This window comes from Lucilia cuprina, chromosome 5 (genome assembly GCF_022045245.1).
Source record: "Lucilia cuprina isolate Lc7/37 chromosome 5, ASM2204524v1, whole genome shotgun sequence".
Classification (NCBI taxonomy): domain Eukaryota; kingdom Metazoa; phylum Arthropoda; class Insecta; order Diptera; family Calliphoridae; genus Lucilia; species Lucilia cuprina.
This window is the reverse complement of record NC_060953.1, coordinates 54,527,810-54,544,280: the sequence shown is the minus strand read 5'-3', so window position 1 is coordinate 54,544,280 and position 16,471 is coordinate 54,527,810. Positions and strand designations below refer to the sequence as shown.

Genomic DNA, 16,471 nt, shown 5'->3' with positions numbered 1-16,471 from the left:
AGAAGGTACTTCTGCTTGGAAACAAGTGTTATGATCAAGTAAACGATCGTGTATTTCGATTTCTGGATTTTCAATATATTTCTCTTAGTTTGAAGGGTAATGAATTCCTACGGGTATTGGTTCTAATTTACTGATTTAAATGAGGTTTAGTACCTTAAAGTTCGCTACAATTTTTTTCACTGATTTGCGATCAATTCTGTCGGTGTACCAATAACCGGCTTAGATCAATTCACTCATGACCTATTTGGTTTTTGTTTTTTTGAAAATATGGCTAAATACGGGGAAGTTTCAATCTTTATGCCGCAAAATCTGGCAAATATGATGTGACAAATTTGAAATCAGATATACCGTGATCTCTGGGATTCATCTTTGCTTTGCCCTATAGTGCATTTGTGCTGATGTTTGCAATGCCCATGCGCACTTTACAGGTCTCATTTGTAAAGATAATTTTGGGAAAGTTGAACCAAGAACAAAGCCTATTGAAAATTGTTATTAAATTGATCTATTATTTAACCTAGTCCCTATACAACCGTTCCCCCGAATAGTGATCTTGAGATCATAATTATCTTACATGCTCTAGTATTTCTACAAATATCGGCAGAACTTAGTTTTGAACTTTAATATAAACCTAAATCATCTCATACAAACCGGTTCTCCGGAATTGGTCTTTGGAGCTTATAATTAAGTAAAATTTCTTAATGATCAGAATTCTGTTAATATCAGAATGACGTAAATATATAGAATGCAATTAATTCTCTCATAAACACTTAAATAGCAATGAAATAAGGCCATGTCCGAATAAGTGATAATAATTATCTTATCAGTAGACCCTTACTTCTTAGTTTCGAACTACTTTTGTTATAAATTTTTCACAGTGTAGCTTGTTGCCATAACCAGTATATAACTTGAAAGCTTTTCACATAATCTTATTGCTTTAAGCAGCAGCAACAACAACAAATACTATGACCTAAATATATTAAACTAAAGCTTTTGTGATCTTGTTGGAGTTTAATGGCGTCATCCAAATATCAGATACAAAAAAAAACATAAACACAAAAACTAAACGAAAACTCTAGAGGGTTAGAGTATATAGAAAACAAAAACAAACAGCAGCTGGTCTACGAAGTTTCCAAGACTAACGCCAACACCAGCAAACACATAGACAGACAGAGAATAAAGACCATTTCAAAAAAAAACAGATAACAAAAATTCTGAGAGTAAGGGCTTTAGAAAAAGAGAGGGAAAGAGACAAATATGCATAGACAACAAGATAATTCTACTACGACTGTTATACATGTCATGGGCCATTTGTTCGAAATGAACGTTAAAAACTTTTACAAATTTCGAAACGCAAAAACGAACCTTGTAATGCTTTCATATATTTCTCAATTCCCGCCTTTAAAGTGTTACAGGCAATAACAAAGCAATCGACAGCACAACAACAAGCATGACAACGATCTTCAAGATGATGATGATGATGACGATCGCAACCACTGGAAGCATGAAATAAAACCACTTGTTGAACTTTCATTCTAAATAATAAAAAACGCAAATTAAAATACAGAAATAAATAATGCCAAAGCAAATCTGTATACAAACAGAGACACAAAGTCTTGTTGTCGTCCCTGGACTTTCTATAGAGTTGATAAAACGCTTTAAAAGCTTTTTAGATTTTATTCACACTACAACGAAAAATCATCATACAAAGTCGAACTTTAGTTGTTTATTTAAAAAAAAAAAAGAAACAATGATCGTAAGCCGAGCGAGCTAGCGAGTAGGCCTTAGAGAGCAGGCTACAGAGCGAAGACCGATCGAATGAGTGATCGTTGAAAACGACTAACAATTACATACATGTGAGTAAGAAAGACAAAAGCATTAACGTTGATTATTATTATTAGTCTCTTGCTGTTGTTAACTGGAAAAGGTTGTGTTTAGTGCTGCTGGTAGTGCTGACGCCGTTGTTGCCTCCAGTATTTTATACACTCTTAATTTAGCCGTAGCCGTGATCGTGTTCAAAATTAACTGACGTCTATCTAACAGTCATATCAAGTGAACGAACATACATACGTAGCAAACAACTGTCATTTTTGTTCGTTCATTGTATTTGTAATCAAGAATATCTAGTTGTGTTATTGGTGTTGTTGTTGTTTTGTGAACGACAACAAAATCGCAGTGAAAAGTGTTTGTTTTACTTACGTAGTCTTGCGTATACATTGAGTCAATTACAACAATATGGAAGCGAATTATACGCCGCACATTTATAATGAATATAAAACACGCAATATTTTAAGTCTGGCCGATCGTGTCGAAGTCATACGCGAATACGATAGTCACCTAACACGACCGAGTCTTCAAAGCTTGGCTCAAAAATTTGAATGTAGTTCAAAACAAATTAAAAATATTCTTTTAAATCGTGAAACAATTCTACAGCAATACAATAACGGTGAAGCGGGACCACAAAAAGAATCGAGCGGTCGTGATGATGGTTTACAAAAGAGACAAGAAAAGATCGCCTTTCTGGGCAAAGTCATATATGAATATATACAAAGAGTATTATACTATAACTATAATATTGATGATGAGAAAGTGAGACAGAAAGCTTTACAGATTAAAGAATGTATAGCAGTGGAAAATTTCCAGCCCACCTATGCCTGGTTGGAAAACTTTAAAATGACTTATGGTATACCCGCGTTTGATTTACAATCATTGCGCAATAATATTGTGATAACAGAAGCTAAACGTCCACATTTAAGTGCAATTGATATGATACAATATGTCAGTCGCATGGAACAGGAGGAACAAGAGCAGAATCGTAATAAATCCTTTACTAAAGTCGATATAAATGGCAATGGTCGTTTAGGCAACAACAACAACAAAAATCACAGCAGCAACAACAACAATCAACTTAATGGTCTAGAACCCAAGATTATCTATGAAATCGAAGATGAAGAACAAGATGAAGAGTTACAAAAATTAAACTTTTCCGATTCACCACCCAAAGCTTCAATACATAACACTTCCAGCTCACCTGCTATCAAATATACCACCAAACGTCGAGCATCTTCTCCATTTCCTGATATAGAATCTGTGGATGGTGCTCTTAAGCATATTAAAGCTTTAGAGGAATATGCCATGCTGCATGATAACTTTAGAGCTATAGGTTTGCTAACCCAATTGGAGCAGATTTTCAAGAAACAAATGAAAAAGGATTAAAAGTTTTTCATCTATATTTTATCCATAATTTCCTTAAACGAAAATACATTGTTTTAAATGTGTTTTTGTTGTTTATAAACATTCCATGGATTTTTTAAAAATTATTATTTATAATTAGAATTAATTAATTTTTAGTAATTTTAATGTATAAGTATGTAAATAGATTTTTTTTTTAAATAAAATAGACTTACCTATTTGCCCGAAAGTGTAAACTGTAAGTAGAAAAAAATAATAAATTGATATATTACAACGTCTTTTTTAAATTATTAAATCTAGAGAAGTATTTCAAATAGTTTCTATATAAATTCTAAGTATTTGAGAACTCAAGTTGTTTAAAATATCAGACTATATACCATTAATTGTCATAAATTATATAAGATAAGTTCATAAACTAAATTATGTTGTGATATTTCGGACTGAGCAGCGTTGAATCTAAATTTGAACTCAGAATTTAACCGTCATATCGGGTTTTCAAGATATTTTATCATATCGTTTGAAAACTCGCCCATTTTGGGCCATTTTTTAAACGCTATAACAACACAGAGATATGTTCATGTATAAAGACATCAGATTCGGATCAGATACAATTCTCTTAATTTCCAACTAATCAAATACTTTCAAATCCCAGTTAATAGAGCAAAAATCTGCTTCTGACTGTACTAGATTTTCTTTCTTCTAGGGTTTTACACTCTGTATATGAATGACATGTGTCATTATAATGTACCCAGTACTTAGGCTGAAGAACATATGAGTCACAATAACGCCTATAAACTGAATTTATTTTGAATTGTTGATAAACTTATCAAACTATTTTAGACTATTATGAGGGGTTGCTGATAAATATCTACATACATACAGATATGCGGTTAAACTAGAAGCTATAAAGTCCATGGTAAAGGGGCAAGCTTTTTAAAAAGGCAGTTTATGCATCAGAAAATATACATAGAAAATATATAAAAAAAAGTTTTAAAATGAGGGAACTGTCCTTAAGGCAATTGACAAACAGGGATGGGCAATTCAATAATAGACTAGACTATATACTAGACTATAGACTAGATTATATTTTAGACTATAGACTAGACTATAGTCTAGTCTAAAAAAAAACTAGACTATACACTAGACTATAGACTAGACTATAGACTAGGCTATAGACTAGACTATAGACTAGACTATAGACTAGACTATAGACTAGACTATAGACTAGACTATAGACTAGACTATAGACTAGACTATAGACTAGACTATAGACTAGACTATAGACTAGACTATAGACTAGACTATAGACTAGACTATAGACTAGACTATAGACTAGACTATAGACTAGACTATAGACTAGACTATAGACTAGAATTTGTGAATAATTGAAGCATTGTACACAGTATTCCGGGGAATACATGGGAACTATGAAAAATCGTTGGTCGATTTTGCCCATTTTCGATACCAAACATTAAGAATATTGGAGAAAATTTCAGCTCACTATATATTTTTTGGGGACACTATCGGACGGACATAGCTAGATCGTCTTAAAATCTTACGAGACCTCAGAATATATACTTAATGGGGTGTATGAACAATATTTCAATCTGCTACACTTTCTGATGGTGGGTATACAAATTTATATAAATAATGATTTGGGCAAAGATAAGAGATCAAATATTTCAACTCCGAATAAAATAGCTAAATGAGGGCGTAGAGGAACTAAAAACACACAAAAATTTTAAAAATGCATATTTAGCTATTCGTAGCTCATTTAAATGTTTAGAGAACATTCAGCTGATAAAACGAGAAAATAAATTGATTATTTAATTTAATTTGTTTTTTTTTTTTTGTCTACCATACAAGTAAAAATATATAGAATTAAAATGTGGTTGGCCTCAATTGTGAGAGTATATTAGTTTCTAAATGAGAGTGCTAAAAATAACGCGGTAAAAGAGTACACTAGAAATTTCTCTCTTTTGGCAAATAATAATATCTCTTTGCTGGCTAACGTGTCTCAGTTGTAGTTTAGCTTTGACATCAAAAACATCATATTTCTTTAGTGTATAGAGAAAATTAAAAGTTTTTTTATTTTAAAGTGGAAATAGAAAATGTATTGTTTTTTTTAACAAACACACAATAAACAAAATATAAAAGAGGTAAGTGTTTGTTATATATCGAATGTGTGTGTGTGTGTGATCGGTGGAATGTTGATACGTCACAGAAATATCTTCACATAACTTGGTTTCACATGATTTATGATTGTTGGCATAAGGGGGAGGAAAATACAAAGAAATTTGGTACTTTTATAGGGGAGAATTGAAAAATGCTATTATTTTTAGTAAAAAACAAAATTTGAGACAAAATAGTTTTGTTTTTCAGTTTTGGATTTAAGTTAAGTTAACTTTGTTAGTATTGCCAACTTTTCACTCGAAACCATAAACAATGAACAGCTGTTTTCTACATTTAATACTTTTGTAAAATGAAAAAATGTTAAGTAAACATTAAAAACAGTAATAAATTAAACAAAACAAATCAGAAAATTGCAATTTACTTAAAATATTAAGTTTTTGTTCTTCCGAAATCATTGTTTTATTGTTTTTGTTAATTGTGTTTTCCCACTTAAGTTAAAACTTAAGTTTAATTGACCAAAACACTCAGTTAAACTGAGATTATAAGTAACGTTACTGTTTACAGAAAAACACAAAAGAATGTAGATTATCTTTATCTGAAAAACCCGCCCCTAGTTAACTAGTTTAGTTAGTTAGCAAGTTAGTTTATTAGTTATTTAATTAGTTATTTAGTTTGTTAGTTAGTTAGATGGTTAGTTAGTAGGTTAGTTAGTTAGACAGATAGATAGATAGATAGATAGATAGATAGATAGATAGATAGATAGATAGATAGATAGATAGATAGATAGATAGATAGATAGATAGATAGATAGATAGATAGATAGATAGATAGATAGTTAATTTGTTAGTTAGTTAGTTAGTTAGTTAGTTAGTTAGTTAGTTAGTTAGCTAGTTAGTTAGTTATTTAGTTAGTTAGTTAGTTAGTTAGTTAGTTAGTTAGTGAGTTAGATAGTTAGTTAGTTAGTTAGTTAGTTAGTTAGTTAGCTAGCTAGTCAGTTAGTTAGTTAGTTAGTTAGTTAGTTAGTTAGTTAGTCAGTCAGTCAGTTAGTCAGTTAGTTAGTTAGTTAGTTAGTTAGTTAGTTAGTTAGTTAGCTAGTTAGCTAGTTAGTTAGTTAGTTAGTAGTTAGTTTGTCAATTAGTTAGTTATTTAGTTACTTTTTTAGTTAGTTAATTAGTTAGCTGGTTAGTTAGTTAGCTAGTTAGTTAGTTAGTTGGTTAGCTAGGTAGCTTGTTAGTTAGTTAGTTAGTTAGTTAGTTAGTTAGTTAGTTAGCTAGTTCGTTAGTTAATTAGTTTGTTAGTTAGTACAACAACTCCATTTATCTAAAAAAATACTTTTTGTCAGTTCCATTGGTACTTTTACCCACACAAAATATACACATTTCCCATATCCACAAGTTGATAACCCAGAATCAAACAAACAAAAACAATTGATAAAAAAGTGTAAACATAAACAAAAGTAAAATAAATATCAGCCACTCGCTCACACATTAAATGCAATAACAACAAACAATTTAATTTACCGGTCCTGTTATTTTCTCTTGCACATCTTCCTACTCTTCTATTAACATTGTTTTTGTTGTTATTTTGTTTTTATTTGGGTTTTGTTGTGAGCACGTTTTTCTTATTTCGAAAATTATTGCTGTTTTGCGTTTTCTTCATTGATAAAACAGCTGTTGAGCCAAAGCAAAAACACAAGAGCAAAAATGAAAACAACAAAAATGTTATAAAGAACATTTTTTCACACAATTGTATTTTTTTCCAAGATGTTTGAGGGGTACATTTTTGAATTTGTGCAGCCAAGGCAAAATCTTGTATTCCAAAAACTGGTTTTAAACTCTATGCCTTTTTAAAGCATTTTTTATTAATATTTTTTTTTGTTAGCAAGATTTTTTTATAATTCTAAACTGGTTTTTATTTCTCTTTCTTATTATAGTTTAAAATCTGGTTTTGAATCAACATTTCAACAGCAGCAACAACAACACGATTAAGAAACAACATTTAACCAAAGAGGCCGTTTAAACGTTATTATTATTATTTTTTTTAATAAATTGGCTCTACTTTAGCAGTTCCAACGACATTTAATATAGAAAAAGCAGCATCATATTTTGGAATTTAAATAAAACTGGTTTTATGAAATCGAAACAAGTTTACCCGGTTTTTTCATTTCTGAACTTAATTTACTTGAAAGATTTTCTTCACGTTGCTGTGTGCGTTTGCACTTTTTGCTAACAAGTCCACAACGTAAATTACTGTTGTTGTTAAATTTACTTTTTTAATTCTGTTTTTCAACAACTTTGAACAGTTTAGTCGTTGATCTAATATGGCTCAGGTGAGTTTAAAAATAAAATAAAAATATACATTTACAGTAAAATTTAGTATTTGAAAATGCTAAATGATGAAAAAAAAACAACAAATTTATAAAAATATATAATAAAAAGTGTTAAAAAGTCTAAGTTTTGAAATAATTATAAAAGTGTAGTCATTCGGTGAAGTTTAACAAACAAGTGCATACATAAAAAAACACAATTTTTGGCGGATTTATAAAACATGTGTATTAGGTAAACCAAAAAGATTTGTGACCTTATAAGCTTTTCATTCCTACAGATTGGTTCAAATTTGCAATTATTTTGTACAAAGTTCTAAAAAAGTGAAAATAAGCTCCAGATTAATTGTAATCTGCACAGTTGAAACAAAAAGTCGACTTTTCGACTTTTGCATTTAGTTAAAAGTCGACTTTTTGCATTTAATCAAAAGTCTACTTTTAGACTTTTCGACTTAAAGTATTTTATAAATAGTAGACCTTTCGACTTTTCAACTTTATTCGACTTCTTTCGACTTTTTTCGAGTTTTTCCGACTATATTAGAGTTTTTAACCTTTTTTCCACTTACATATTTAAAATTTTCGACTAGTTTTGACTTTTTCCAATATTTTTGAGTTTCGACTTTTTTTCCGTTTTTTCGACTTTTCTCGCATTTTTTCGACTTTAACCGACTTTATTTGACTTATCGACTTTTTTCGACTTTTATTTCCAAGGTCGACTTTTATCACAGACGATAGTCGAGTTATCGACTTTTTTGGAACAAAATAATCGACTACGACTTTTTTCTACGAAAAGTCGATTGTTCGATTATTCTAAAGTCGATTTATAGAACCCTTATAACATGTTAATCGGCAATCCTGCTGATCAGTGTTGTCAACTATTTATAAGCATAACACGCTGTAAAGTATTACGAAAAACGCTAAAAGTAATAACAAGTAATTTTGCACAAAAACATAACTTTGATACTAATCCGTGCCGATATGAAGCACACTAGTCAGTAGGGTTCTATAGTTGAAACGAAAATTCGAGTTTTTGCATTTTATGAAAAGTCGACTTTTTGCATTTAGTTAAAAGTCGATTTTTCCGACTTTTTTCGACTTCTTCCGACTTTTTTCTATTTTCGACTTTTTCCAACTTTTCGACTTTTTTTGACTTTTTCCGAATATTTTCGACTTCTTTCGACTTTTTCCGACTTTTCAACTTTTTCCGACTTTTCGACTTTTTTCGACTCTTTCCGACATTTCGACTTTCCGATTTGCCATCGTTTAGAAAGGAGTAATGGTTAATTGTCTAAAATACCCTGCAGTTTGATGGGACAGTTCCGATTTGCCTATTTAACCTACCATTTTGGGTTACCCCTAGCCACGGAGCATCTAGGGGACTTGCAGTTTTAAATGGTGCTTGTCCTACTAGTTCATAACAGTATTCACTCCATAGATTATTATGAAGTGATCAGCAAAAGTTTATGTTTGTTTTTCAAGTCCCCACTCTCTTGCTTACAAAGGGCACACTAAAGTGACGATTGTCTTTATCATCGTTTACAAAGAGTAAATCCGTAACGAAAGGCGAAATAGAGTCAACTAGGTGGTTAGATTTAAATGGAAATCGCGGTCTTTTTTGACATTGTCGAACTACTGTGAAGTTCAACTTTATATTTAGTCATACGTTTTTTGTTTCTTCAACAAGGAAGCCAATTGTCACTCCATAGACAGACAAAAAGCTAGTACGAAGAAGGGAATGCATAGCTCGCTTACAAAGGGGACACTAAAGCGATGATTGTCTTCACCCTTGTTTACAAAGAGTACATCCGTGATGAGAGACGAAATATGGCCAACCAGGTGGTTAGTTGAAAACGGAAATCACTGACATTTTCGAATACATTGACTCTTTGGCGAACTGCTGGCTAGTACAACTTAATTTGTCTTGCTATCGATTTCAACAATACGAACAGTTGATTTCCCAGCAGTTAGGCAAGACTAAATATTTTTAACATTTTTAAAGGAAGACAATCGTCTCTCTCTAGATTAAGTTTGTATTTAAAGTGTAAATTCTCCAGATTACATGGGGACTATAAAGTGATTATCTCCACTGTCGCTTAGACCTGGTCCACAATAGGAAACTTGTTGAGAAACGTTTGTTTCAGAAACTACGTATTAATGTCATTGATTTGTTATTGTACAAATGAGAAGAATAACAAAACAAGTTTCCGAGTACGAGAAACTCCGTACCGCGAGAGATAAGAATGATATTCTTTCTCTCTTAAGCAAAATAAAAAATTTCCCAAAAAATGTTTCCTAGTGTGGATCGGCATTTAGAACGAAAACATTCGTGACGAATTAGAGCCAATTAGTTAGTTTAGAGTTAGTGGAAATATGTGAATTTAAAAATACATTGATTCCGAGAAAAAATATTAATTGCTATATTTTTGGATCTAGTTTTAACACTGTTCCTTTTTTGAAAATGTTCGATACTCCGAGACCTTTAGGACACGTAATATCGAATCTTAGATGAGAGAAATTTTTGACAAATTTTTCTTTTATAGAAAAATTTCGATCAAAATTAAATTTTTATAGACACAATTCTCCTTATGGAAAGTTATCGTTTATTTATGCTGAAATATTTGTCAAAAAACCTTTTTCAACAAATCCGCTTTTATTCTCTCTCTCTCTCACAGGATCTCGATTTCGATCACTATATAGATGTCGACAATACCACCGTTAAACCCAGTCCACAACGTGTTCGCAACATATTGACGCTAGAGGAAAAAGTCGCCGTTATTCATGCTTACGATCAACGTCCCATGTACAAGAAAGTTGCACGCATGTTCAATTGTAGTTGGGAACAAATTAAAAATATCATTTCAAATCGTACCGCCATTATGGAATACTATAATGAAACCAAAAATAAAGAAGTCTTCGATGCAGACTATGAACAACAAATGGATGTAAAACAAAGAAAAATTAAATTTCTAGGTGAATGTGTTTACGAGTGTCTGCAACGTTTGCAATATTATACAAAATTGCCCATAACCGAAGAATTGATAAGAAATAAAGCATTAGAATTTCTAGATGTTTTACGTATACCGGGTTTTACACCCACAAAAAAATGGATGAATTTATTTAAGGCCAGCTATAATATAACATTGTCGAATAAACAAATTTCGATCTATACTAAACCCCAATATTCGCTGGATATTAAAGATATAGTAACCTATTGTACGAAAGCTAAAGTGGGCAACAAATGTTTACTAACCAAGTGCAGAACGGATGATGTGAAAAATGTGGAATACGAATCGAAACGTTTGCGGAAGTTGAACTTTTTGCAAGAGGCCCTGAAAGAGTATATGCTTAGAGTGAAATTTCATCATAAGTCTATGAAATTGGATACGGACTCATTGCGTTTGGTAGCTAAAGAATTTAATGAAATTTTAAAAGTGCAGGATTTTGAACCCACAGTTGAGTGGATAAATGAGTTTAGAACGCAACACGATATAGAACGGCAGGATCTGTCTAATATCAAAAGGCCACCTTTGAGTCTGGATCTCAAGGACATCTTAAGTTATTGCAGTCGTATGCAAAATAAAGCCAAAGATACCGTTACACTGGCCCCCAAAGAAACCGCCTTACAAATGCGTGTTTTGCCCAAATTTCCCGGAAAAAGTATTAACGAATCAGGTTTAAAATTTCAGAAAAATTCTATTATTTATTTAGATGAAGAAGCAGCACTTGGGGAAAAGGATATAAAACCTGATATTGAGGAAATACGTGTGGAAAGACCTCAACTAGAACAACCACCACCTTTGAAAATTCGTAAAATTGAATCGATTAACAATGATCCGGAACTTCAACGTAAATTTCAAACGAATATAGAAATTCGAAAAGTACCACCACTCAGTGTCAGAGAAATGCCAAAAGAACCTCCTAAATCACCTTCCAAAACAGTTATTTACATACAAAAAGTTCCTGCTGCTAATATACCCAAAGAAAATATTGTACGTTTAACTCCACAACCTCCCGCTCCCGCTCCAGTGCAAATAAAAGAAGAGATTCCGGACGATAATAGTTATATATTACCCACCAACACTGTAATAACTCCACCACAACTACGAATACAAAAAGTACAACAACAATTCACTCCCTCCTCTATTTCTCCCACCTTACCACCACAACAGCACCAGTCCTTACCCCATAAAGCAGATGATTTTGAAGGTGAGGACTTACCGCGTCACGTTACTAGTTTTAAAGATGTTCTCTTGCTGCTTAAACCTTTGGAAGAGTATGCAATGCTTAAGGAAAACTATCGTGCGATAGGTTTAATAACCCAACTGGAAGAGGTTTTAAAAAATCCACCCGAAGATCATAATGTTGGCGATGAGGAGTTTATAGGTTGATTTTATAAACATATAATACAAACTAGAGAAAATTACCTTGTTTTAAATGTAATTTTCATGTAAAATTCTAAAGTTAATATATTTTTAAATTAGTAGTAAACAAAAGCTTTAAGTTCCTTTATTTACTACGTTATTTTATTAACTATTATTAGTTAGTTTAGTTATTTAAGAAATCTGCAACTAACCAAAATCTAAAATAAAATTTTGAATTATTCATGTTAAAGATATGAAGGAGTAGACCATAATACATATATGTATGTATGTACACATGTATGTATACTGGTAAGAAAAAAATATTTATTTAATATTTTCTTAAAAAAGATAAATTTTAATAAAAATGAATATTTATTTATTATAAATCAATACCCAATAGAAAGTTTTCGATAATAACTTTCTAATGAAAACGATTTTTATGCAAATTCTAAAAGTAATGTGAATAGATAGATAGATAGATAGATAGATAGATAGATAGATAGATAGATAGATAGATAGATAGATAGATAGATAGATAGATAGATAGATAGATAGATAGATAGATAGATAGATAGATAGATAGATAGATAGATAGATAGATAGATAGATAGATAGATCGATCGATAGATAGATAGATCACGGAATTTGAAATTAAATTCATACTTTTTGCTTTAGGGCGAAGCATCCTATTCCCCAAAGTTTATTGCTTAAGAAAATCATTATTCCTTTTAATTGCTGATCTTCAACCTTCTTTTCCTCTTCTGAACTGCACATAAAGTTTCTTTCACTCGGAAACCGATGAAACGTATTCATTAGGGTCATAACTAAAATTAAGCCCTATCGATAGCTAACCGATTCTATAAAAGTTCGACAGTAGGGTAGGAATAAAACCAATTACTCTTAATAAGGATTAGGAGAATAACAAAGACTTCTGGGTCCAAAAATTTAATGTTGTTCATCTTTAAATTGATTAATGTACATATTCTATATACAAACTATTTTACTTTACATAATAATTAACTTTACATAATAATACTTTTATTACACATATACTTATTAAAAAATTTTTAAACCAAAGTTTCTCCGGCCCTCCAACAAAAACATAACCTAAAACTGCTCATATAAAAAATCGATATTATACCATTTCGAACAAAAAATTTGCATAAATTATAAATACACAGAATCTTAATTATATTCCAAAAACACCCATAGCTCTGATAAATTGAATCAGAAGGATGCCTTTTTCTATATACAAGCGAATAGACACAGCATACCGTACAGGCATCCTGCCAGCAAGGCAGCCAACAACCCCTAAAATAAAAAAAACCTTGCCCAAAACGAGAACGATATTTGTCTGCCTATATGTACTTACATACATATAAACTACATATAATATTTATGTAGGTACGTGAGATATACTAGATGATGATGTTTTTATATATACTTTATATAAAAAGTGTAAATAAATTATACAATACCTTTAACAAAAACCCCAAACTCAAGGATATGAATTAGGACCATGATATGTTGCCATGACAACCTGACAGCAATTTTCTATAAAGAATGATTGTAAATTTTCTGTTTTATAAAAAAGGCCAATAACTGGATCTAAATTTGTGAACAGCTACTCTAAAGAGAAAGGCCATTAAACCGGTTGGGCGTGACTGAGATTATCAGTCAGAATTTCATATGAAAATCTCTTTTTTTTAATATACAGCTGTTGTAGCTGTAAGTATGTATGTGGAACTGCCACTCAATCGTTGTTCAATGTTGAACCTTGCTTTTTAGTATATACTTTTGAAAGTATTCCAAATAAGGCGGCAGCAGTATTAAGCAATTTATAAACTGGCTGTAATTTATCGTACATTATATTATTTTGTTGTGTACCGAACCCCAATCGGTTTAAATGAATAAACATCAAATAGACAGACATACGGAACGTTCGAACGACTTACCGACAACCATCCAACCGAGAGACAGATTATATCAGTAACATAATGAGTGACTTAGCAACGAAGCAAGCTGGAAGCGGAAAACATTTTACATACATATATGCTTACAGTAGAGCTTAAAATTGTTGACAATTTTAAAAATATTTATATTGAAATGATCATAATGTTAGCACAATTAGAGTAGCCCTAAGCAAGTCGTTTGGCTATTCAATAGAATAGTCAATGGACTCATCCAAAGTATAGACTGGAATCAACATATGTACTAGTCAATAATCTAGTATATAGATTAGTCAACAGAATATCCAATTCATAGCCGAGATCAAGAGCTCCCTATTTCTTTTTGAATATCTTCAGGGTTCCAAATTCTTTATAGTTTATATAAGGATCTCTTAAATTCTTCTTGACTTTATATTTTTCGTTCGTATTATAATTAGAAATTATGAAATCCAAAATCTTCTTACCGTATAATCGTATATTTCAGCCGATTGTTTTGCATTAGTAATCTTAATATAAAGAAACCCCAGATTCATTTTGACTTCGTTCTATTTTAATAAATAATATGCTCTTAATCGAAATCAACAATTAACAGATTCATCTGGACTTTGTCGTAGTTAAACAGATTGATTTTCATTCTTATAAAAGACCGAAATCAAAAGCTTCCTTTTAACTATCTTTCTCATTGCTGAATAATCATAGCACGTTCTTCATTATATTCCGATGCCCCGGGGGCATGTAACCTTAAAGAAAAAGCCGATTGATTTTCATTCGTATAAATGACCGAAATCAAGAACTCCCAATTTCTTTGTAACTATCTTTGTCCTTGCTGAATAATCGTAGCACGTTTTTCTTTATCTTTTTATGGTCCCCCGAAGGCACGTAACCTTAAAGGAATGTAATCTCGGTATTGGTATTAGTACCTCTAGTCTAACTGGACTATAAACTTTGATGGACTTTGTATAGAACCAGTTATTGGAAAGATTCCTCGGGGTTATATAATCTCAAAGAAAGACCCCATATTGATGTTATTGCAATCCCGCTGATGATGGTCATATATATCCTTGGATTTTCCTTGAAATAGTTTGACATGTGGTCATACCAGAGAAACTCATAATCTGATACCATGGAAACCGGTAACCCGCTGACAGAGTTTCGGACATTGTTGTGTCCCGGTTATTGGAAAGTTCCTTTCGTGATGCACGTGGTGGCTGCGGTTTAATCTCAAGTTCACGGCAAGAAAATGTAGGATAAAAGACATATCAAGGACAACAAAATTGCATTGCAATCTGAAACGTCTTAAAAGTAAACTACTAACCGACCTAAGACCTTTGATTTTACAATTAATCCTATAGCAAAATTTACCCTTCACTGTACATTCATACACACACACAAACAAAATCGAATTATATAAAAATCGAAAAATACATCATATATGTATGTAGGTGTGTTCGTTTGTGTGTGTTAGTATTTGAAAATTGATTACGGTCTATGCTATTAATGGTAGTTGGCAACTTATTGCTGAGCCATTGCCATCATAATCCCTAAAATATATATATCTACGACGAACATTTCAAACATTTAATATATTTTCTCATTTCCATCATAAACTGAACGAATCGATGTTGATGGAATTTAAAACTCATGGCATCAATTTTTTTTTTTTTTTTGTTGCCATTAATCCATAATTTTTTTTTCTTTTCAAAATAAGAATTATAATGAAAACCCTCCCTTTTATTTAGCAGAGCATTCATCATTAACAATACATAGACATGGTGTCGAGTAACTTTTAGATTAAGTATCTTCGAAATTGATGTATCGCACAGTTAGTTGGTTTTATACGTTATACACATTATTGGATATAAAAATGGGTTTATCGTTAGTACTAAAAGTAAATAGATACTCGTATATGAGAAATACTGAAGAAAATTTTCCATTAAATGACACATCCGTCATTGTGTATATTGTATACTTCGTAGACGTATGGAAGTTTTTAGAGTAGTACATGGGCACTTGGAGTGGATGGTAAAACATGTTCTTCTTTTAGACTCGGTCTTAGTAAAGCATAATTACATTTACTACGCAGTCAAATACTGGTACTAGATATGTACATAAATACATACATATGTAGTATATGTGTGGTAAGTATATATTAAGTATTGTAAGATGTAGATACATTGCTTAAGATTTTCTTAACTTGTGTTTGTGTGTATAACAATATTTGTGTATATTGAGTAAGTCTAGATTACGGAATAGAGAGTCTAAAATATTCAAAACAAAAAAAGTGGCCTGTTTAGTTCTTATCTCTGATGTAATTAAATTTGCTGTTTGAATAGCTCTCTACATGCCAAGACATGTTGCAAGGGAATAGACGCTGTAAATATATATTAGAGAAAAAAAACGTAATTCAAGATCTTAAATGGACTTGTTTATGGAGTATGTATACTAGAACAGAGAAATGATAATAAATTTAGTAAAAACTTCAGTTCTAAAGAAAAGAGTTTGTATTTTTAAAGTTG

At 31.4% G+C, this 16,471-nt stretch overlaps 2 protein-coding genes across 2 annotated transcripts; both read left to right on the top strand.

Moving 5' to 3' along the window:
- The first annotated feature begins 1,835 nt into the window (after positions 1–1,835).
- Positions 1,836–3,453, top strand: LOC111685599. Its single transcript, XM_023447869.2, has 2 exons — positions 1,836–1,853; positions 1,925–3,453. Exon 2 carries the CDS (start codon positions 2,233–2,235, stop codon positions 3,211–3,213), a length of 981 nt encoding a protein of 326 aa, XP_023303637.2. The 5' UTR covers positions 1,836–1,853; positions 1,925–2,232; the 3' UTR covers positions 3,214–3,453.
- Positions 3,454–5,213: 1,760 nt separating this feature from the next.
- LOC111685601 lies at positions 5,214–12,389 on the top strand. Its single transcript, XM_046951223.1, has 3 exons — positions 5,214–5,348; positions 7,256–7,651; positions 10,318–12,389. The coding sequence occupies exons 2-3, from the start codon at positions 7,643–7,645 to the stop codon at positions 12,031–12,033; spliced, it is 1,725 nt and encodes a 574-aa protein (XP_046807179.1). The 5' UTR covers positions 5,214–5,348; positions 7,256–7,642; the 3' UTR covers positions 12,034–12,389.
- The last annotated feature ends 4,082 nt before the right edge of the window (positions 12,390–16,471 follow it).

What these genes read in the sequence shown, in the direction of transcription:
- LOC111685599 (XM_023447869.2), top strand. Translation starts at nt 2,233, where the DNA reads ATGGAAGCGAATTATACGCCGCACATTTATAATGAATATAAAACACGC.